Below are 22,952 nucleotides of genomic sequence, written 5' to 3'. Positions count from 1 at the left end.
GCTGAGGTACCACACAGGGATGCCATGCGTTAGGATGCTCTCTATGGTGCAGCGGTAGAAGGTCGTCAGCAGCTGTTGGGGTAGACCAGACTTTTTCAGTGTTCTTAAGTAGAAGTCTTTGTTGTGCCTTCTTGACCAGCGCAGCAGTGTTATTGGACCATGTTAGGTCCTCCGAAATGTGAGTGCCCAGAAACTTGAAGCTGGACACTCTCTCCACACTGTCCCCGTTGATAGAGATCGGGGCATATTCCCCGTTATGTGACCTACGGAAGTTGATGATCAGCTCCTTGGTCTTGGTGGTATTTAGGGACAAGTTGTTATCCGAGCACCAGTCCGCCAGGTTCTGCACCTCCGCTCTATAGTTTGTTTCATCCCCGTTGGTGATAAGCCCGATCACCGTTGTGTCGTCTGCAAACTTGACAATGGTGTTGGTGTCGAATGCAGGAACACAGTCGTGTGTGAAGAGGGAGTAGAGCATGGGGCTCAGAACACAGCCCTGTGGTGTGCCGGTACTCAGGGTGATAGTGGAGGACAGGTGCGGGCCCATTCTCACTGCCTGCGGTCGTTCCAGCAGGAAGTCCAGGATCCAGTCACATAATGACGAGCTGAGGCCTAGCTGGTGGAGTTTGGTGATGAGCTTGGTGGGGATGACCGTGTTGAAGGCGGAGCTATAGTCTATGAATAGCATCCTCACGTACGTGCCCTGTCTCTCTAGGTGAGTCAGGACAGTGTGAAGAGCCAGAGAGATGGCGTCCTCTGTGGATCTATTTGCCCTGTATGCAAATTGATGTGGGTCCAGTGAGTCAGGGATGCTGGATTTGATGTGTGAGAGGACCAGCCTCTCAAAGCACTTCATGACTATCGGCGTTAGGGCAACCGGGCGGTAGTCGTTCAGGTTGGAAATCTTTGCTTTTTTCGGCACCGGAACTATGATAGCCGACTTCAGGCACTTGGGGACCGTAGCTAGAGATAATGACAGGTTAAAGATCCTGGTGAATACCTCAGCCAGCTGTTCAGCACAGTCCTTCAGTACCCTTCCTTGAACTCCACCCGGTCCTGCAGCCTTGCGTGGGTTGACCCTTTGCAGAGCGCGTTGTACCTCCTGTGTGTTCAGTTGCAAGACCTGTCCCACCGCCTCGGCTGGGGTTCTTTCACACAAGGTGGTTTTGCCAGTTTCAAAGCGGGCAAAGAAGGTGTTAAGCTCGTTGGTCAGTGCCATATCGCTGTGGGGGCAGGCAGGGCTGCTCTTGTAGCCAGTGATGTCCCTGACACCCTGCCACATGCTTCTGGTGTCCGTGGTGTTGAAGTGGTCTTCCACCCGTTGCCTGTGGGTGTCTTTGGCCCTTTTAATACCTTTGTTCAGGTTTGACCTGGCAACACTGTATGCTGAAGTGTCACCAGATTTAAAGGCATTGTTGCGTGCCCTCAGCAGGTTCTGTACCTCCTTGTTCATCCAGGGTTTCCGGTTTGGGAACATCTTTATCTCCTTGTCCTCCGTGACATTCTCCACACAGCAGTTGATGTAGGAGAGCACAGTGGATGCGTATTCCTCCAAGTCTACCTCTGAACCGTAGGTGGCCTGTTGTGCAAACAGGTCCCAGTCGGTGCGATCAAAGCAGTCCTGGAGTTGTAGGGTGGCATCCTCGGGCCATATTTTGACCGTCTTTATTGTGGGTTTGATCTTGCGGATGAGGGGTTTGTATGCGGGCAGTAGAAACAGTGAGAGGTGATCGGATTGTCCCAGGGGTGGGCAGGGGAGAGCTCTGTAGGCGTCCTTTACATTGGTGTACACCTTGTTCAGTGTGTTTGAGCCCCTGGTAGGGCACTGCACATGCTGATGGAATTTGTGGAGCGAGGCTCGTAGGTCGACTTGATTGAAGTCCCCTGCAACAATGAAGGCACCGTTGGGGTGGGCATCCTGCTGCTTACTGATGGCCGAGTGTAGCTGTGCTAGTGCTAGGTTAGCATTAGCCTGTGGGGGAATGTATACGGCCATGATGATGACCACCGCAGATAGAATGGCCTACATTTGAGCAGTAAGTACTCCAGGTCTGGGGAGCAGTAGCTCTCTATTGCGGAGTGGTTGGTGCACCAGTCATTGTTAATGTAGATGCAGAGCCCACCGCCCTTGCTCTTACCGGAGTCCTTTGTTCTATCAGCACGATGTAGTGAGCGGTTTGTTAGCTCCACAGCCCCGTCGGGGACCAGCGCGTTGAGCCACGTCTCCGTGAAGATCAGCGCGCAGCAGTCTTTCAGGGATCGCTGGGTGTTGATCCACAGCCTTACCTCATCCAGCTTGTTGGAGAGTGACCGGACATTGGCGAGAAAGATGCTTGGTAAGGATGGTCTTTGTGGGGCCCTCCTTAGCCTGGCCTGCACCCCCGCTCTCCGAGATGTTGGTGAGGCCACACATGGAGTACTGTGATCAGTTTTGGTCACCCTGCGATAGGAAGGGTGTCATCATGCTGGAAAGAGTGCAGAGAAAATTTACGAGGATGTTGCCAGGACTTGAGGGGCAGGGCTATAGGGAGAGGTTGAGCAGACTAGGACATTGTTCCATGGAGTGCAGGAGGTTGGGCGATGATTTTACAGAGGTGTACAAAATCATGAGCAGGATAGATAGGATAAGAGAATCAAAAACAAGAGGACATTTGTTTAAGGAGAGAGGGACAAGATTGAATATGAACCCGAGGGGCAACTTTTGCACTCGGTTGGTGGGTATATGGAACGGGTTGCAGAGCAGGTAGTTGAGGCAGATACTATAACAACTTTTAAGAGACACGTGGATATGGGCCAAATGTAGACAAATGAGACTAGCTTTGATGGGGCATCTTGGTCGGCATGGACGAATTGGGCTGGAGGGCCTGTTTCCATGCTGTATGACTCTATGTCACTTAACAATTAAAGCCAATGGCAATTTTAATTGTATCTGAGACGTGCAAATGAAATGCGCATATGCATGTGAATCTCGTTTTCAATTCTATACAATGTAGAGTTGTAGAAGGAAGGAAGCGGGATGGAAAGATTATGTTCTGGGAGATCTTAATTCTAGATTTATTTGGCGGGATTTATGAGACGGGATGGAAAGATTATGTTCTGGGAGATCTTAATTCTAGATTTATTTCAGATTCTTCATGGTGACATTGATGAAACATGAACTTTGATTATTTCTACAATGTGCAGGATATTTAGCCAATTACTTCTCATTTTTGTTTCCCCTCTGGAGATTTTAAAGCAGTCAGTGCACTTGGTTACTGCAAGTGAGTTGCAAAGTTGTTTTTTCCACAAAATGCTTGGGCTACATTTGAGGTAATTCCAGGCACATTTTTCTATCATTCTGAAAAATCCAGCAGAGACCATTTAATATTGTACCTGCTTCACTGCTTCAACGCAATGTATATCATCATTGCTCAATCCTGAAAGAAAAGTATGGATTAAAAAATATATTTTGTTAAATGTTTATTTCAATCAATCAGTTTTGGACAAATTGGAGATAAAAGTTAAATTGAGTATTTGCATTTTTATCTATGTTTTCAGCTGTGCATCAGTTGAAACTTTATAGATTAAGGCAGTGTTAGAGGTTGATATTGTGAATTTCAAGCATGAAGAAGCTCTCACTTTATCTTTCATGCTGCTAATCATGCCATTAAAGCCACACTACAAGTGCATTGGTAGTTTGAATCTGCATTTCTACTCTGGCATATCCTTGCACCACCTGCTGAACCAATTGATGACAAGACACTAACTATTATTTCTACCAATTATCATGATTGCCACAGTAGAAGTGATTAAATAAAAAGAAAATGTGGGAAGTATTTTCCTAAACTTTACCTGTAGCACCACTTTACAAATGTGCATGTCATGTGAAATTGCTGGGAAGCAGTGTATGCTCCTACCTCCAGCCGATCAGTGAACGTTTTGCTACTGTGGCGAGTTTTGCCACTATTGCATTGATCCCTTCTCTTACAGCACTTGTTAGCACCATGATTGATTAATTGTCTTGCCTTTTATCTTGTCTTACCTCGACACATGAAGCAACAGGAGAAATCAACTTCACAATGAAATGTGCATGAAGTTTCTCAATTTAAACCTTCTTCACAGGACTGGGTTCTTTTGATTAAAATAGTCATGTTGCACGATACAATAAATTGATTTGTTATTGGTGGATCTTTGTGATTTTAGGAAAACAAGTTGCTCTCTATATACAAAAAAAATAATTCTAGTCATTGGATGGGATAGGAAACCTAAACTTTTTTAGCCTTTTGTATTAGATCTGTCCTCGGATTAAGCAATGAGACAGTTGAAGTACTTTGGGGCTCTTGGTATTGGGCAAATGTTGGTAATTGCAGGGAATAAATGTGCTATGGCTTCAGCTGTCTAACATTTTCTAGATGCCGTAATCCAAAGCAACAAAGTTTAGTTTCTTGGGGACATGAGTTAATGAATCATATTTTGCAAACAATATAAGTGATTCATCATGAAATTGGTTTCAGATTATAGTATTTGTGGTCCAGGCATATACTTTGCTCGCTAACCACAAGACATAACCCATGCAGTGAAACACTATGTTTTGGTATCTCTGTGCCTGGAGATATCTAGATGTTGTTTGTGGGGAGTATGCAATTTAATGTCATTAAATGCAAAATGGAGAAGGTGGTACAGGCGCTCATCGGGGATCGTTGCTCTGTGGCAGTCATGTTTACGTTAACGTTTCCGGGTAAAGACCCTTCACCCTTCAGAAATTATGAAAGGGCCACAAAGGTTGGACTTTCCAGGAATACATTTATTTATTCATACCCACATCCCAAGAATAAATAAATGAAGAGGCTACATGGAGATTAATGTGCATGAATATATTTTTTGCATTTGTGCCATTTTTAAAGACAATACTAATCAAATTACACATTGAGAGAATTGTCTTCTCTCGTGCAATTGTATAGAATTTATTTGTAATGATGAGAAAGTGATGTTTTACTACAGCATTGGCTAAAGTGCATCAATTAACCTGTTTGGTATTCATGATCAGCATCGACATAATGTTTCATTCTTGCATTATTTATTGTAATCGCATAAATAGCAGCATTGTGAATAAATTGCCATTGCCACACTGTAACTTTCAGGCTACCTGCTGGATGTATTCCAGGTTCACTCTAAAGATCATTTGTTATTATATTGGATCCACTGAACAAGTGAGCTAAAGTACTGCATTGCTCAAATAATTTCAATGTATGTCAATTGTATTAAGTTGACCTTTCTTTAATATAGCAAAATTCTGCCAAGTAATTTTGGTGGGTGATGAGTGGTAATATGGTCACGTATATATCTTCACAGATTTTGGAGTCAGCTGGATTGTAAACATTATTTCAATTTATTTAATTTTTTTTTTTTAAAGTGCATGCAGGAATACTGAAACTAAAACTGAAAATGCCAAGAACATACGGCAAGTCTGGCTTCATCCAGGGAGAGAGGGAGAGAGTTAATGTTACAGGTCTGTGATCCTTCATCAAAACTCAGTGAGCTCTAAGTGAGTGAGGATAGTGTGTTCTCAAGGGAGCAAACATTTTGGAGGGTGCTGGGTAGTAGGCTAGTTGAAGCTAAGAAAGAGGTAGGTGAAGAGTAAAGGAAATAATGATGAAGAGGAGTTTGGAACAATTATTTCCCCGTGAATGAACTATCAATAAGTTTTCTGGGAAAGGTTGAAGCATAATGGCTACATTGAAAGTGAGGAAAGCCATAAATTCCATTAGGGAAGACTAGAAGCTAAAGCAGTAGCAGAATATTAAATAGCTTAGAGATCAGAGGTGGAGAATTGAGAGGAGAATGTTATAAACAACAGAGTTGGGTAGCCATTGAGGTAGGCAGGAAAGAGAGGCTGGACAGTGTCAATGAGCCCCTACATGGACAAAAGGACTTTTTACACATTTTGAATAGTAGCTTGATAAACAGTATATATTACACAAAATGCTGGAGTAACTCAGCAGGCCAGGCAGCATCTCAGGAGAGAAGGAATGGGTGACGTTTCGGGTCGAGACCCTTCTTCAGACTGATGTCAGGGGGGCGGGACAAAGGAAGGATATAGGTGGAGACAGGAAGATAGAGGGAGAACTGGGAAGGGGGAGGGGAAGAGAGGGACAGAGGAACTATCTAAAGTTGGCGAAGTCAATGTTCATACCGCTGGGCTGCAAGCTGCCCAAGTGAAATATGAGGTGCTGTTCCTCCAATTTCCGGTGGGCCTCACTATGGCACTGGAGGAGGCCCATGACATGACAGATAAACAGTATAAGTCAGAGATCTAATAAAATTGCAGGATTATGGCAATGAGCAAATCGCTTAACAATGAACTCCATCGGATATAATGAAAAGCAGTATTTCCTCTAATTCATTGTCTAGATAGATTTACAGTTGTTTAGCTTCTGTAAAGTGAACACTTTTTTTGCAGTGGGAGCAGCAAACAACAAAGTAGTTTGCATTAATAGCTACAGAGCCTGCTATTTTAAATATAGTTTGGCAGTGATGTAGAAAGCTGCTTTTGGTGCTTTTCAGCTCTGTAGTAGCTGTCATTCTAATTTCAACCCTTTCTGCTGCATTTTAAGGTTTCAAGGACAGCCATACTAAGTGAAAAGCAACCAGACACACAGCCACATAAAAGTTAACTTAAACATCCATCACAGTGGATTCCACATTCTTCACTGTGATGGAAGGCAATAAAGTTCAAGCTTCTTCCTCTTGTTCTCTCGCAGTCGGGGCAGTCAAAGCACTCGTAGTTGGAGCTATCAAAGCCCCCGTCGAGGTGATCAAAACTCCCGCGTCGGGGCGATTGAAATTCTCTGGTGCATGAGCATGGAGCTCCCGAGACAGTCTCTTCTTACCAGAGACCACGGGCTTCACGATGTTAAAGTCCACAGGGCCCGTGGTTGGAACTTCGATCCCCGGCAAAGGGATTGCAAGCTCCACGATGTTAAAGTCCCGCAGACTCCCGCGGCTTGGAGCGCCCGTCAGTCTCCAGGAAAGGCCGTGCCACTACACTTCATCGAGGTTTCCTCCAACCCCCCACCCCACATAAAACAAACCAAGGAACACTAAAACATACTTTTTATACTCGTACTAAAAATAACAAAAAGAAGAAAGGACAGACAGACTGTTGGTGAGGCAGCCACTGCTGGTGGTGCCACCCGGCATTTATTCCTCCTCCTGGCCTTTCTCTTTGGTTTACCTTCTCTCATGTTAATGTGCCATCTCTTTGGAACTATGAACTGAAATCCAAATAAATAAGTAGATGGAGAAAACTAAAGGGAAAGGAGTATGACATTTCAACAGCATGGTTTATTGATGAAATATACATAAGCAAAACGACAAAACATTAGAATTATAGGTAAAGACCTGCTTAAGAAATTTTCCTCTCCCAACATGCCCCCCCCCCATCTCACTCTCAACATGCACTGTCATTAGGATCGGCATTGGCATTGTAAACCAAAAAGATTACTGAACATTTAAAAAATCAATTACATCTATATAGGTTGATCTGAGAATTTCACTAACAAGTTTTCTTTCATTTCTCCCATCTCCCTCTTCTCCCTTCTCCCAACGGGCAAAAGGCATAGAAGTGTGAGGTATTAGGCGAAAGGTACAGAAGGCACACCTCCAGATTCAGGGGCAGTTTCTGGACTTGGACTACCTTTGATCGGACTTTACTGGCTTTATCGTGCACTAAACATTATTCTCTTATCGTGTATCTGTACATTGTGAATGGGGCGATTGTAATCTTGTATTGTCTTTCTCTGACTGGTTAACACACAACAAAAACTTTTCACTATACCTCAGTACACATGACAATAAACTAAACTAAATTTCATGTAGCACTAATCTGCGTTTTGTCAAATCAACAATTGGGCCATTTTCATATAAATGTCGATCTGTTGAATTGAAAGTTTGTATGATTGACCGAGTGAAGTACTGACAGCTCAGATTCCATCAAAAATGTGCATTCTTCAGTCGTTCTTCACTATCTCCAGATTTTGGAATGCATGTCTTTTCTGTGCAAGTTGTTGAAATTTCAACATAAATACAGTCTGGGTTTACAGTGATAACAAGAAAAATGTTGCAGCACTCCAGGACCCATGGATGAGATACTGGAAAATTGAAATCTAATAAAAATGGAATAGTTGTTGCATAAAATATTATTTTTATATTAATGCAGTTCTGTCCAGAACTAAAGCTATTTTTGCCCTAGCTCTGTCAAGTGAATCAGACCAGATTGGGCATGCAGCCAAAAATATTTAGTTCACAATGTAGATTTTGCAGTTCATTGATGTTAACTCAGGCACTGCACATGAACAGCAGAGGTAGAAATTTCTGGTGCAGAGTCGAAGTTATGCATTGTTCTGCAGTATAACATCAGAGTTGCACAGCATTTGCTTATTGCTGTGCCCTGATATTCAAAATATTTCAGCTTCTGTATCAACTAAACTGCGCATTTTTGGATGAATTGGGCTGAAATGTACAGGAATAGACTGCCGGCATTACTCGGCTAAATACCACTAAGTCCAGGATTCCCGTGTGAACATAGAAATCTTAAATTTACTGACTGATCTAATAATAATAATAATAATAATCCATTTATTTTATATAGCGCCTTATCGCATGCTCAAAGCGCTTTACAAAAACAATTAACATAGAAACAAACAGACAAACTATCCTGACGGAAAAGCGGTTTTTCAATATGTTTCTGGCCTTGAAATGTGGACTGCTGCAACTTCTTAGGTTAGATTTTGCACAAGAACAGCAAGTCCATTAATTTGAAAGGACAGAAAATTTGCGATGAACAAATATAACTGTCAAGGACTTACCAGTTTCTGAATTGATTTTCTTTAAATAATTTAGGCGCTTAAAAGAGTTTCTCAGCTTTTCAGATTTTGTTGTTTAAATTTTAATAAAACCTCACAATTTTTAATTAACATTGACATTTTGCATGTTTTTGAATTTGAGACGTCATAAATTATATTCAAATAGTCAAATTATTTTCACCTTTTTTTCTGGATGGATTACACGATGCAAGTTCCTTCTCAATCGTTCTCAGGCAATCCCTTGGGCATGAGGACGATTAGTTTACATTCCAGTTTTGTGGGTTCTGAGGTGATTAAATAGGCCAATGTGGTAACTACAGACTCCTGTACAGAAGGGGCAGATGGTGCCTGAAGGAGCTGGTGGGTAGTTTGTTCTGCTGTTTCCACTGGGCTCTGTACTGATGATGCGTGCATTCAAGTTTGTCAATACCATCCTACTTACAGTTTGTGGGTCAGTCATCAAGCTCAGGTACCCATTGCTGACGATAAATTATGGCCTGTTATTGAGCATTTCAAATTCACTCTTCTGTGATGAGATTTTAGTTTTTTTCCTTTGTGATACATCCGAGTGTGATGAGAGTATATGCATTAGGTAACTGAACTTTCCTGGGATGAGAAACCTTTCCATTTTTGGCATTTCAATCCTTACGATGCATGGTCAGCAAAACTGGACCTTTACCTCATTGTGGTGATCATTTAGTATTGTGAGCATTCCACCTGTTTTACTGCAAGCACTAAAAACTTGTAACCTAATAGTGTTGACTGGCTTATTTGGATGTAGTATGAAAAGAACTCAGCATCTGTTTTCCCAAATTTATCTCATTTGCACCCGATGATATCCTCTGCACTACACACTAATTCCCATCTGCTTCACAACTGTACCTGTTTCTTTCATAGCCAATGTCTTTTTATAAGCAATGTTTCACAAACCTGTTCTGAACACACACCCCATGTCCAAGCCATGTTCTCGTATTACCACCATCACCCCTCCAATTGGTCTGCTATTCTGAAATTGCTTTCTGCAAAGGTGGAACAGTGGTGTAGTTGGTTGAGCTGCTGTCTCACAGCTACGGAAACCTGGGTTTGATCCTGACTTTGGGTGCTGTCTGTGTGGAGTTTAGTTTAATTTAGTTTATTGTCACGTACCTTGCTGCTTGCCATTGTGTGCTAGCCAGTCAGCAGAAAAACTATACACCATACAACCAAGCCGCCCACAGTGTACAGATAAAGGGAATCACGTTTAGTGCAAGGTAAAGTTCGATTAAAGATAGTCTGAGGGTCTCCAATCACGTGGATGGTAGGTCAGGACTGCTCTCTTGTTGGTGATAGGATGGTTCAGTTGCCTGATAACAACTGGGAAAAAACTGTCCCTGAATCTGGAGGATTGTGTTTTCACATTTCTATACCCTCCGGGTGCTCCGGTTTCCTCCCGCATCCCATAGACGTGCGGGTTTGTAGGTTAATTGGCTTCTGTGAATTGCTGCAAGTGTGCAGGGAATTGGTGTGAAAATAGGATATTATAGAATTGGTGTGACAGGTGATTGATGGTCAGAGTGGATTCGAAGGGCCTGTTTCCAAGCTGTAACTCTAAACTTTCATCCTTTATTTCTAATTTGTGTTTGAAAAAAAATCATTCACTCTGACACACATCACATTGCCAGTTCGGCAGTCGACATATGTCACAATTAACATCCTGGTTGGGGAGTGAATCTGTACTGAATTCTCTTTGTGCTGATATTAGTAGTTAAATTTTACATTTCAATTCAGAAAAATGTATATTTTCTTATGCATATAATTGTGGTCATTTGTTAATGGGATATCAGATTTTTTTAATAAGGTTTTGGGGGGAAATTAACTAGTAAGCAGTGTGGAATAATTCTGTCAATCTTTTCTATTTATTTGGATGAAGATGAATGCTTGTGTGATAACTGACAGCATGATATATTTCCCAATAATCCAAGTTAAAGCCAGTTTCCCTCAGAACTAGATTTTCAAACTGGATATTAAGAAATCTAAAAAGAAGATCTTGGAGATGCCAGTGAAATCTGTCTTCAGATTAATATCCTCGGATCTCCAATAGGATTGTATGCAACATATTCTTGTGAGCATCACATCTCACAAGTTCTCTGTGCCATACTTTTTCCGTCATTTGGCTATTAGCTCAATTTGTTGTTACTCTGCAAAATATTGACCATCTCTGCATTTGGCTCCATTTTTTCCCACTTATCTGTATGTATACAAACATAATGGAAAATGACAATGGAGGTTTAGTAGACTGTATTGCTGATGAAAGGACTGCATTCCTTTCTTCCCTTCTGGGAAAGGGGCATTGACAGTATGGGAAGTTTACTTTGGGGGTTTCTATTCCAAATATCAATGGAAAATTTTACAAGGTGAACTACTGATGGGTAGTGATGTAAGATTTTGACTGCTTTATCTACATAATATATCACATCAAACAGTGACTGAAGATGTATATATTTGTTAAGAAATATAACAATAATAAATCATGATCATACTTTATTAGCCAAGTATGTTTTGCAACATACGAGGAATTTGATTTGTCATCCAGTCATACCAATAAAAAGCAACGAAACACACAAAATACATATTAACATAAACATCCACCACAGTGACTTCTCCACATTCCTCACTGTGATGGAAGGTGAAAAAAAGTTAAATCTTCCCTTCTTTATTCTCCCGCGGTCGGGGGCCTTGTGCCTTCCGTTGACGGGGCGATCTTGGCTCCTGTAGCCGGTGGTTGGGCCCTCCGCGTTGGGGCGATCGAGCACCTGCATCGGGGGGAATCTCAGCTCCCCTGCACCGGGCGATCTGACCCCGGGTCAGGGCTGGTCGAATCTTCTGCGACTCTGGAGCTTCCCGACATCGGTCTCTACCCGAGACTGCGAGCACCTCGATGATGAAATCCGCAGGCTGCGGTTGGAGTGTCGATCCTAGGCAAGGGATCGCAGGCTCCGATGGTAAGCCCACGGCCCAGCGTTGGGGCTTAAAGTCAGTCTTGAGCAAGGCTGCCTGCTCCATGATGTTAGGCCACAGAGCGACCGGAGATACAATCCGGAAAACAATCGCATCTCCGGCAAAGTAAGAGATTGAAAAAAGTTTCCCCTGACCCCCCCCACATAAAAAACAAACCAGCGAACATTAACACATACTTTTAAAACACACTAAAAATAACAAAAAAGACGTCCTTGTGAGACCACATCTGGAGTATTGAGGAAGGATGTCCTTGTTATTGAGGCGGTGCAGTGTATGTTCACGAGGTTCCCTGGGATGGAGGGACTGTCATACGAGGAAAGATTGGAAAGACTGGCTTGTATTCACCGGAGTTTAGAAGGATGAGAGGGGATCTTATAGAGACGTATAAAATTATAAAGGGACTGGACAAGCTAGATGCAGGAAAAATGTTCCCAATGTTGGGGGAGTCCAGAACCAGCGGACACAGTCTAAGAATAAAGGGGAGGCCATTTAAAACAGGTGAGAAGAAACGTTTTCACCCAGAGTTGTGAATTTGTGGAATTCTCTGCCACAGAAGGCAGTGGAGGCCAATTCACTGGATGAATTTAAAAGAGTTAGATAGTGCAGCAACAGCAACAGCGTGTTCGCCCGCCCGGATCGGACTTATCATCGGCGGAGCCGGCCGTCTTCGGAGGCTGCGGGAGCGGCTGGGACTCGCCTTGGGCTCGGCCCGCTGCGGACCGTCCGGCGCGGCCTGCAACCACAACAACCTGACCGCGGGAGAAGACGGCAGGAGAAGGGAAAGACATTGTAGCCTTCCATCACAGTGAGGAAAGGACTGGAGGAGACTCACTGTGATGGATGTTTCTTTGATGGATGTTTCTTTTTTTGTGTGTTTTTGGGGTTGTGTAATTTTAATGCCTATTTAATGCTTTTATTGTTGGACTGTGGGTGACTGAATTTCGTCCAATATTGGATGACAAATAAAGCTATCTTGAATCTTGAATCTAGAGCTCTAGGGGCTAGTGGAATCAAGGGATATGGGGAGAAGGCAGGCACAGGTTACAGATTGTGGATGATCAGCCATGATCACAATAAATTGATAATTGACTTCCTGGGCACTTGCATGAGAGAAATAGAACAAGTTTCTTTAAATAATTCTATTTGGTACATTTATATGTCCGTATTAAAAGTTTGCTTTTTATTATTTGATTTTTGCATCATCATTGTGTTGAGCAATTGAGAAGAAATGTTCCAATAAAAGTTTCATTAGGACTTGACAGAATTTTGGAACTAATTAAGGGCTCGTGAGTATCCTGCATGTACAACACGGGAGGCATGCTTCTGCAGTGCAGAGGAAGCAAATATCTGAACTCAACAACAGCTTGTTTGTGGTGTGTTATTAACTTAACAAGTGTTCATAAATAACCAGAATCTATTCCTTGTGTTAATTTATGTGTGGATCATTTGCTGTAAATCCTAGCACCTATTTTCTATTGTGCTAGGCATCACAAGCAAAAAATTGAGAGACCTTTCCCAAGGAATGTGTTTTTCTCAAATGAAAATCAAATGGCAATTATCTGATTCATTAAGTTACTCAAATGCAAGTTCAGAACAATAAGCAGTATGTACTTCACCATAGTTTATTGTGGCAATGTCAGAGCTATACATATCAGAGGATTTGTGAGAGCTTCTCTTTTGTTGCGTTCTAAAATGTAGGTACTTTCAATGTGCAAGAACTGCCTTTTGAGAAATCCTTATTTCATTAATAATTCAATCTTATTAACCTGTATAACCTTAGATGCTTGCATTAGGAAATCAAATGATGTTTAGACGTTATGAAGTTTTTAAAAATTAATTCAGTAGTAGCAGCAGTGGAACAAGTAATGCTGACATTGAACAATATGCTTGCATCACTCTTGGAGGGTTGTACTCACAAGAAAGAACATGAGGAGAAATGTGGATGGCACAGTGCAGCAGCTGGTAGAGCTGCTGCATCACCGTGCCAGAGACCTGAGTTTGATCCTGACCTTGGGTACCGTTCCCTTGTGACCAAGTGGTTTACTCAGGGTGTTCCACTTTCCTCCGACATCCCAACGACGGTGTGGGTTTATTGCTGAATTGGCCTATGTAAATTGCCTCCCGTGTGTGGAGAATGAGTGGGAAAATGGGATAACATAGAACCAGTGTGAATTTGTGAGTTATGGTCGGCAAGGACTTGGTGGGCCGAAAGGCCTGTTTCTATGCTGTATCTCTAAACAAAACAAAATCCATATGAAACCCAGTATAACATAGCTAAAGGCTTTAAAAAAAAAATCAATGTCTAAGCAAATAATCATTTAGGGGAAAAACGTTCTCGTGCTCAAATGATAGTTCTGATTTCAGGTTTTGGAAAGTCCATGGGCATTCCATTGCTCATCAGTTTTGTGTAAAGTACATTACTTCAGACAGCGATTCCATCTTGTGCAGATAAAGGGAAGTGAAGGCCTTGTTCAAGATTGAAAGGTGAAATTGCTGCTGAATAATAAGTTATTTCTTAACAGATTTATGCCTGTGTGTTTCATATTTGTACAGTAATTATTAGGGAAACCACAGAACATGTTTTCTATTTTAATTTCAGGTATATTTTCTGTGAGTATGCTCATTTTTAATTGATCTGAGGTTACGTGTCTCTTATGATTAACACACTTTTTAGTTTGGTACATTGTTGATGTAAAGTTCAGAAACTTACTTAAAGCTGGGTAAAGCAAAGAATACTGTTGATGGGATTCCAAATTGGCATTAGTACAGGACTACTTCCCCCTCCCCCCTTCTCCCCCCCCCCCTCCCCCTACCTCCCACCTCCCACATCCACTTGGCCATCTCAGAAGTTGATATTAGTTTAGAGTACAACTAAAATTGACGTATTCTGAGAAATTGTAAACTAAGTTACATATAATTTTTCACAATGTATTTTACCCTTTCATGGGGATGGGGACGCAGTCAGAGGCAACATTTAACGTCCAACTCCAATTTCCCCATCTCCATTGAAGAGATGGTAGAATGTGGGTTTCCGTGGACACCAAACAAATTCTTATATTGTACAGTTGCTAATTTGCATGATTCACTTGAGTCTTACTTGGATGCTTTTGAATTGTTGAGACATTTCTGCTGAGGCTAATCCTGAGCACACCTGGAACTAACCACAGAGATCATTTGATGCATGGGACGGGTTTTGACCTTAAAACTCTGCCTTGACTTGGCGTGTTATGACTAGTTGCATCGCTTGAGCTGATCCCGGCTAACTAAAGCTGGTGCTGCTGGCTGTTAACAGTAGGCACTGTGCCCTTTGATTAGCAATTGCAGCTGCTGATTGATAACCAGTGACTTCTGCTGGAAATCTGAGACTTTTAAAAATATTTAAAGCCTTTTTTTCCCTTAAGAGAGATTTTAGATTGCTTGAAAGAAACAGTGTGGAAACAGACCCTTTGCCTCACTCGAGTTACGCCCACCATCGATCACCCATTCACACTAGTTCTATGCTATCCCAATTTCCCATCCACTCCTTACACATTAGTGGAAATTTACAGATACCAATTATCTTGCAAACCCATGTCTTTGGGATGTTGAAGGAAACCAGAGGACTTGGAAACCCACGCGGTCACAGGAAGAACATGCAAACTTCATAAAAGACAGTCTCCAAGATCAGGTTCGAACCCAGGACTCTGCCGCTTTCAGGCGGCCGTTCTACCGGCTGCACCACTGTGCTGCCCTGATAAATGGTGAAAATCAGGAATGTCAGTGGTAATTTGGGTATGTCAGGACACTTAAAAAAATCATTGTGTACTAAAATGTCTTGTCCTTTCTCCTCCATAAACATCAATTTAGTTTGGTTTACGATCAGAGTAATAATAACAGTCCCAATCTTGACTGAATTTCATGCAGCCGTTTTGCTATTAAATATTTGCACCAACTTTACACTTGTACACTTATGACTTACAATGCTTCCAGTTTCATAATAAAATTGAATTTGACTGGATCTCTAAATTAACTAATAGAGGCAGAAAGGATAAATATAGTTCAGCAAATTGGGCTGAGAGTTCTGTAGGGCAGAGATTATTCCCAGTGATGACCTACTTTAATTAGGTGATGAATTGTTGCTAGGAGACTTGAAGTGAACATTGAAGTTGCCAGGTTGCATTATGGATCACCTCTGACAACATCCATACAGGAAGCTAATGAAGCTTGTTAAGTTCCCTGCTTTTTTGTTAATCAAATCTAATGGCAACCAGTTGTGATCCTTCCCTCACTGTCAGGTTTACCTAGTGACTCAGTGAATGCTACCATTTTTCGGAATAGCAATCATCAATAACATTCCATTTCCTAAATTCATCCTTTCTGTTCTGTACTGCATTCATCTGTGTGGAGTTCAGTTGTACTTCCCTTCCTCTGACCCACCATCTACCCCCACACCCCATCAAAACTGAGCATTTGATGGAATGGAGGGCATTTGGTTGGGAATGTGAGCTAAGTAGCTGAAGTACAACCACTAACAGAGGGGAAGTGAGTAGCAAATTGTCAGATTAAGGCATGCCATGTTTGTCGAGATGGTAAGGTGCTCGGAATACTTTAAAAACTAGAACGGGCCAAGCCACAAAGAAATTCAAGTACATGGAAGAAAAGTAATAATTTAAGGAGGTCTATTGAGGTTGGATTAAATAGAGAAAGGTTTAGGTAGGTGGAATTTTGTTGAGGGTAGAGAATGAGAGGGCAACCAGCAGAGTAATGGCAGTAACGTGGTGAAAAAAAGCACGGAGGCGAGTCGCAGCAGCGCATAGGCAGGCGTTGTCATGGAAGTGTACGGTAAGTGACCACATTGAGGTACTGATAGCTACAGAGTGGAATGCCAAGACTGGAAGCGGTGTGGTTCAATCTGAAGCTGAGGTCAAGGAGGGAAATGGAATTGGTATTGGGGCACAGAGATTTAAAAAAAACAGGCTGTGAGATTAGACTGTATAGTATCTTGAGTGGTATGTGTGAATTTGGTTGAGGTTTTCTCTCTCAATTTTGGAGGAATAAGAGATGTTGTGACAATTGATTAAAATCCACAATGGAAACAGACACTAGTTCTACGTTTCCCACTTTCACATCTACTCCCTATACATTAGGGTCAATTTTTACAGGTCAAGTAATCTACAAACCTGCACGTCTTTGGGATGTAGGAGGAAACTGGAATACCCGTAGTAAATCCACAAAGTCACAGGGAGAACGTGCAAACTCCACGCTGACAGCAGCCAAGGTTAGGATCAAACCCTGGTCTCTGGTGCCATGGGGACAGCAGATCTACCAGCTGCGCCACAGTACCACCCAGGTGAAGGCAGAAACTTGAAGCGTGAGCAGATTGCAGAGGTGGGAGAGATGGGCCCTCAGTACAAGGCACTGTCTGCTGAAATGGAATAAGTCTACACTTATCTCAGCGAGCACAAATGTGTCGGGAGACTCCACTTTACAGCGATGTGTTAATTAAGGTATGCCACATCCTGCAGCTCAACCGGAGGTACAATGCAGTGTTGCCACTGACAGTAAAATTGGTCATGAACCTCTGTGCTGGCAATTCTTGTTGATTCTTGGGACATTTGTACTGTATTCCAAGTTGCAAGCCACCACCGTATTAGGGATGTAATGGTTGGCTGTCTGCTTCAGAAAATGTATCTACCTCTCCCTTGGAAAAGAGCTGTGAACAGCACCCAAACATTGCTTCTTGAGGATATTGTGCTGGGTTACAAATTTTCCTTTGCATTATGTGCTGTATTCACAGCCCCATGTAACCCATATTTGACTTTGCTATTTATCTATAGTTTAATTTTGCTATACATTGTTTTATACATTTTCCCCATGGCATTTAGCTATCAACTCTTTGCTTAAATATTCTGATTTTCTGCTTATTTAGAAAAGATCAAACTCAATGTATCCCATTATCTGCTAATATGATGTGAACTTTTTCAGTTCCCTTGAGTTTGCCAACCTTATCAAATCACTCTTAACACTGGTGGACAACGTAGATGCAAGAAACTGCAACTGCTGGAATGTTTTTTGGTTTTTTTTCCTGAAGGAAATTGTTCCACATGTATTTGCAGTTTAATTATTCTGGTTGAACTCTTTTTGCAAGAGACCTGTCATTAAGTGATTTAACCAAAACAAAAGTACAGAGTTGTAAAATTACAGTTCTCATTTCAGTTATATGTCTCTTACCATTATTATCATTATAAATGTAATCAATGTGATGTAAGAAGAAGGCATTTTCTTACACAGAGAGGGAGACAATTAGAAATACAGGTTGGGCCCCCCTGGCTCCGGAGCCTGCCAGATTAACTGAGGTCACGGATTCCAAAAGGAGTCGAACGGTCCGCCTAGGCTGCCGGGGGCCGAGATACCGGGAGGCCCATAAAGCCAGCCTCAGAGGTTGGTCATGGGAATGGATCCGCTGGTCCGGTCGGACCGTGCCGGAGTTACAGAGCTTCGGCCGCAGGGGGCAAATTCGATCTGCTAATTGCAGGGCTGGCTGTGGATGTCCTGACGAGCTAGAGATCAGCCGCCTCACCAGGCCCAGGCATGACATTTTCGGGGGGTTTTCCAGGGGGGATTTCAAGTGCACTGTGGTAATTTTATCAGTTGTCGGAAAATTGGGGGTGGATCTGTACTTGTCCAGTTACAGTTCTGTATTATTGAGCTGAAATGTGACCTTTATATTAATAATGGAGCTGTGAGGTGCATCAGCAAATGTTTGGCCAGAGAAATATGCAAAGCATGTATGCTTTCTAAGAAGAAGGAAAATTTGTTAGAAAATGGAGGAAGAATTTTGATGTTTTAAACTGTTAAAGTAATTGGGCTCACAAAATATTTAAAGGGCAGATTCATTACAGCATAAAACAAATTTAATCCTTGACATTTGTTTGATATGCTGAAGGGTTATTATATTTTGAATCGTTGACTTTTCTTGTTTAGTGTTTATTATTAAATAATGCTCATTTCCGATTGCATTTTAAATTGAATACATTGATTAATAGACAATCCAATGGTTTTAGTTTTATGGATATAATTTATATTTTCACAACATTCTGTAATCATTGAAATAATCTGTGGTTGAAGAATGCTTTAGAATTTATGAAAACTGCAAGGAAATTCACATCTACTGATAATTTGAAGTTGATTTTCACATTTGCATTTTAATTTTGCTGTACAATGATTTGAATTAAACAATTTTAGTTACATAGGAAAGTGCATATTTAACATTAGAAAACATAGACACAAAATGCTGGAGTAACTCAGCGGGTCAGGCAGCATCTCAGGAGAGAAGAAATGGGTGACGTTTCAGGTCGAGACCTTCTTCAGACTAATCAGTCTGAACCCGAAACGTCACCCTTTCCTTCTCTCCTGAGATGCTGCCTGACCCGCTGAGTTACTCCAGCATTTTGTGTCTACCTTCGATTTGAACCAGCATCTGCAGTTATTTCCCTACTTAAAAAGCATAGAGATCAGAAATGTTTGTCATAGTTTTCATAAATTATTTGTTATCATACTTGAATTATTACTCCTGTTATGATCTCATTAAAGAATTACTAATAATCTTTTTAATACATAGATTTGTCCTAAATATTCAAATATACACATTTACATTAATAATAAATAGCCACAAAGATTGCCAAATATTCAAACAGAAATTGAAAGTTGCATTCATGTTAATGAGGTATTTCTTTAAGAGTAAGAAAATAGTATACATGTAACAAATTAATTTTGTCAAGGAACCGTGTCTACTGGTTGTTGAAGCAGAAGTTAAGAAACAGATTATGAATGTGTTGACTAGTGACTGATGATAACTAAGACAACCTGAAGTAGGATTGAATTCTAATACATAAGCAACATATATAATTTTGAGGTGATCTGTGTTGGCCTCATCTCCTCTTCTCATTCCTCATAACCCACAATTTCTTAATTTATCAAATATTTACCTTCCCCAACCCCCACGTAAAAACCCCCCAACATAATCGTTTAGTAATCTTTTCATTGCTTTGGTTAATTAAGAGTTGGCGTGATTCATTATTTCAATTATGATGAGTTTACAAATTGCACCTTACTGCAGCATGTTCTTGAACAGAAATGCGATTTTTTTTTTTAATGAAATGTGCTGAATTTCTGAGTTAGTCATTTTTTTTCATTGCTGGGCTGTTGCAAAGAAGACATGAAAAATAAAGATTCACTGAATTATTAATGAAGATGTCGTGCTCTGTCTGCTTAAAATGACATGCCAAACGTTTAACTGTTTGCATCAAAAGAATTTGTTGGTGCAGAAACTTGTTATTGGAAGAATTTTTATTTATCATTGACTTATATATTGACACATCCTTTTTTTTCTTTCAGGTTTCAAGTGCCCAATTTGTTCAAAATTTGTAGCTTCCGACGAGATGGAGATGCACTTTATAATGTGTCTCAGCAAACCACGACTCTCCTATAATGGTACTGTCCCAATTACTTCTATGTTCATAGTGTATATGGCTGTTTCTTTGAAGAATGTTGACAGGAGAAACATGGAATATTCTGTGAGGTGCTTTGGAATATTCTGCAAAGTGCTATCATATTGTTTACAGTGTACTATGTTTACATATTCTGTTGTGCTGCAGCAAGTAAGATTTTTTTTGTTCTATCTGGGACATATGACAATAAAACACTCTTGACTCCTGACTCTTGATATGTAGACAGAGAAAGCCAAGGTAAAATGTCGAGGAATAGTAAAGTGTGAATTTGTATCAACGATTCTTGATTTGCTGAGTTTATGAAACTTGTCATGCTAATTGAGGGAAATGCTGGGCTTCATTTCTTCCCGAGGTGGTAGAAATCAAACCTGTATCCTCATTGTGGCAGGTTTCAAAAAGTCTTATTCGGTCTCCTGCCAGGAATTTCCAAAACATTTCCATAGATGACAGAGTTAAGGAAGTAGACATTTAATGTCCCAGCACATTGAGAGTACGTGCAGTGTCTCTCTATCTTTTGGGCATGTTCCTCAACTCAGAGTTAAATATTTCAAATTTCAGCATTTCAAAACAAAATAATAACCATGTAGCAAGGCAGTGTTGTGGTCCCACCCATGCTCCAAGTCTAGTCCTGCTCTTTGACTCGAGCTTATTTCCATTGCAGGCTGCTTGGCATTTCAGTGGCATCGTTAAATACAGATTGATTCCATTCCTGATTAAGCACAGAACATTGGCATGCTGAATCTCATGTTTTCGATCTCCAGATTGTTTCAAATTGGTAACAGCATGGCTCACAGTCACTTCATTGAAGAAGTTATCCTTGTTTGGGTGATTGTAATTCAGAATTGCATCAAGGATAGTGATCTTGGGAATTAATTCTTATTCGAATGATACAGGGGGGGGTGAGGTGGGGTTGATGATGAGAAACATATGAATGCTGTTAAGTATAATGGAATTTATGTTTTGTACATGTTATGTCACATAAGTGCCATGTTCGTGCATGCAACGGGAGTGTTGAAGCAGTTCTGACTGGTCTGGGCACAAAACCACACATACATCAACTATTTACTGTTCCTTGGAGTTTGATAAGTGACGTAATTGCAGACTTTCATGCTTTTTAATCTATTTTACTGCAGTCATTATGATATTCTTGTGTTAGACCCCAAAATATGTCCATTTGAAATCAGAAAAAATGCAATGAGCAATTTTGTACACGTTTCAGGGAGAGCTAACACCAATTGTGAAGATCATCTTTTTTTAAGTGTGATATCGTGCTGCTTATTAGTTCAATTCTTCCAGCATCGACTGTACCCAAAAATAATGCCCAATGCTCAAAATTTCTTTCCAGTGCAAATTTCAAACATACAGGTCTGACTTAAAGGGTCAGGCTCACCTGTCGTTTCGTAAAGAGTATTGTACAAAAAGCCTCAAATGGACTTGACACAAACTAAGATTCCAGTCACCATGCTTCCAGGTGGTTTCAATTTGTTTCCCATTAAAGATAAGTGGCCAGAAATGCTAGAAGAAATCCTGCAATAAGAGAAATGGTTCAATGCTTGTTAGATCAGAAATAGGTGAAAGCAGGAGTTTGCCAAGGATGATTGCTCTCATTGCAATACTGCTCCTTCGGGAGCTTTGGAGTGCAGCCAAATGTTCTGTCTGGGCATAAATATAAAAGTTGCCTACCCCCAAAAAAAAATGTTGTGACCTCTGGAAACCGAAACTATAAGCTCACATAAGTGCATGCACTATTCTAAAGTCAAAGTCATCTTTGCTCTCAGATTCTTATTGCACAAAGTACGACTTTGTGGTTTTGCAGATAATGTAAGCATAGAAACATTATCCATTATCCTACATCTTTTACAAATCATAACTTTGTATTGAAAGTATGAAGGGTTATCATCAAGTCAAATGAAAACATGAAATCATCATGAAACAGCTTCGTTTTGGAACATAAAATACCCAGAAATAGTGTCTGGGTATGTTTTGAGAATAACAAGTTACCAAAGATTTTCTTTGCAACACCAGCCGATTTAGCTGTTGTCACTTTTAATGGATTTACTCATGCTTGCCTTAAACCTCTTCTCATAACCAGTTCCATTTATTAGATTTGAATAAATGAGCTATTTATCTGAGTAACTATGTACTGGGATGGAAGAATCTTTGAGACACTGAAATTCTTTGAGATGTTGTCAGGTTCTCAGCACAGAAAATATAGTTGCTTATATTCTACGCCACTTCATCTGGTAGCCATCTAATATGGTCAAATATTAGATTTTAGGAATAGCTACATTTTAGTTCCTCCATCTTCTTAATTTTAAAGATCCCACTGAGATAGTTAAGTGATCCACTTTATGACTTTTCTATGTCCTGATCGTGCAGATTTTGTATAATTGCGGGTTCAATTGTAAGATCCCAACCGCTTGTAGAAGCAGCCTTTATTCATGGTGCCAGACTGTTTAATCATGTTAGCTGCTCTGATCTGCCTTAGCCTGAAAAATGGAAATGCTGCAAGTACTCAGCAGGTCAATGCTTCGGATCATCATGTTCATCTGAATGAGAGAGGTCAATGCTTCGGATCATCATGTTCATCTGAATATAAGAGAGAGAGAGAGAGAGAGAGAGA

At 41.0% G+C, this 22,952-nt stretch overlaps 1 protein-coding gene across 1 annotated transcript in view; it reads left to right on the top strand.

Moving 5' to 3' along the window:
* The window catches only part of znrf1 (zinc and ring finger 1), a 156,950-nt gene that overhangs the window by 61,657 nt on the left and 72,341 nt on the right, over nucleotides 1-22,952 (top strand). The window contains exon 2 of the mRNA XM_078400488.1: nucleotides 20,217-20,312. Within this exon, the coding sequence (XP_078256614.1) occupies nucleotides 20,217-20,312 (96 nt within the window). The remainder of the gene's footprint in view (nucleotides 1-20,216; nucleotides 20,313-22,952) is intronic.

This window comes from Rhinoraja longicauda, chromosome 6, assembly GCF_053455715.1.
Source record: "Rhinoraja longicauda isolate Sanriku21f chromosome 6, sRhiLon1.1, whole genome shotgun sequence".
In the NCBI taxonomy this organism is placed as follows: Eukaryota; Metazoa; Chordata; class Chondrichthyes; order Rajiformes; family Arhynchobatidae; genus Rhinoraja; species Rhinoraja longicauda.
The sequence above is the reverse complement of the archived record's forward strand: the minus strand, read 5'-3'. Positions and strand labels throughout refer to the sequence as shown.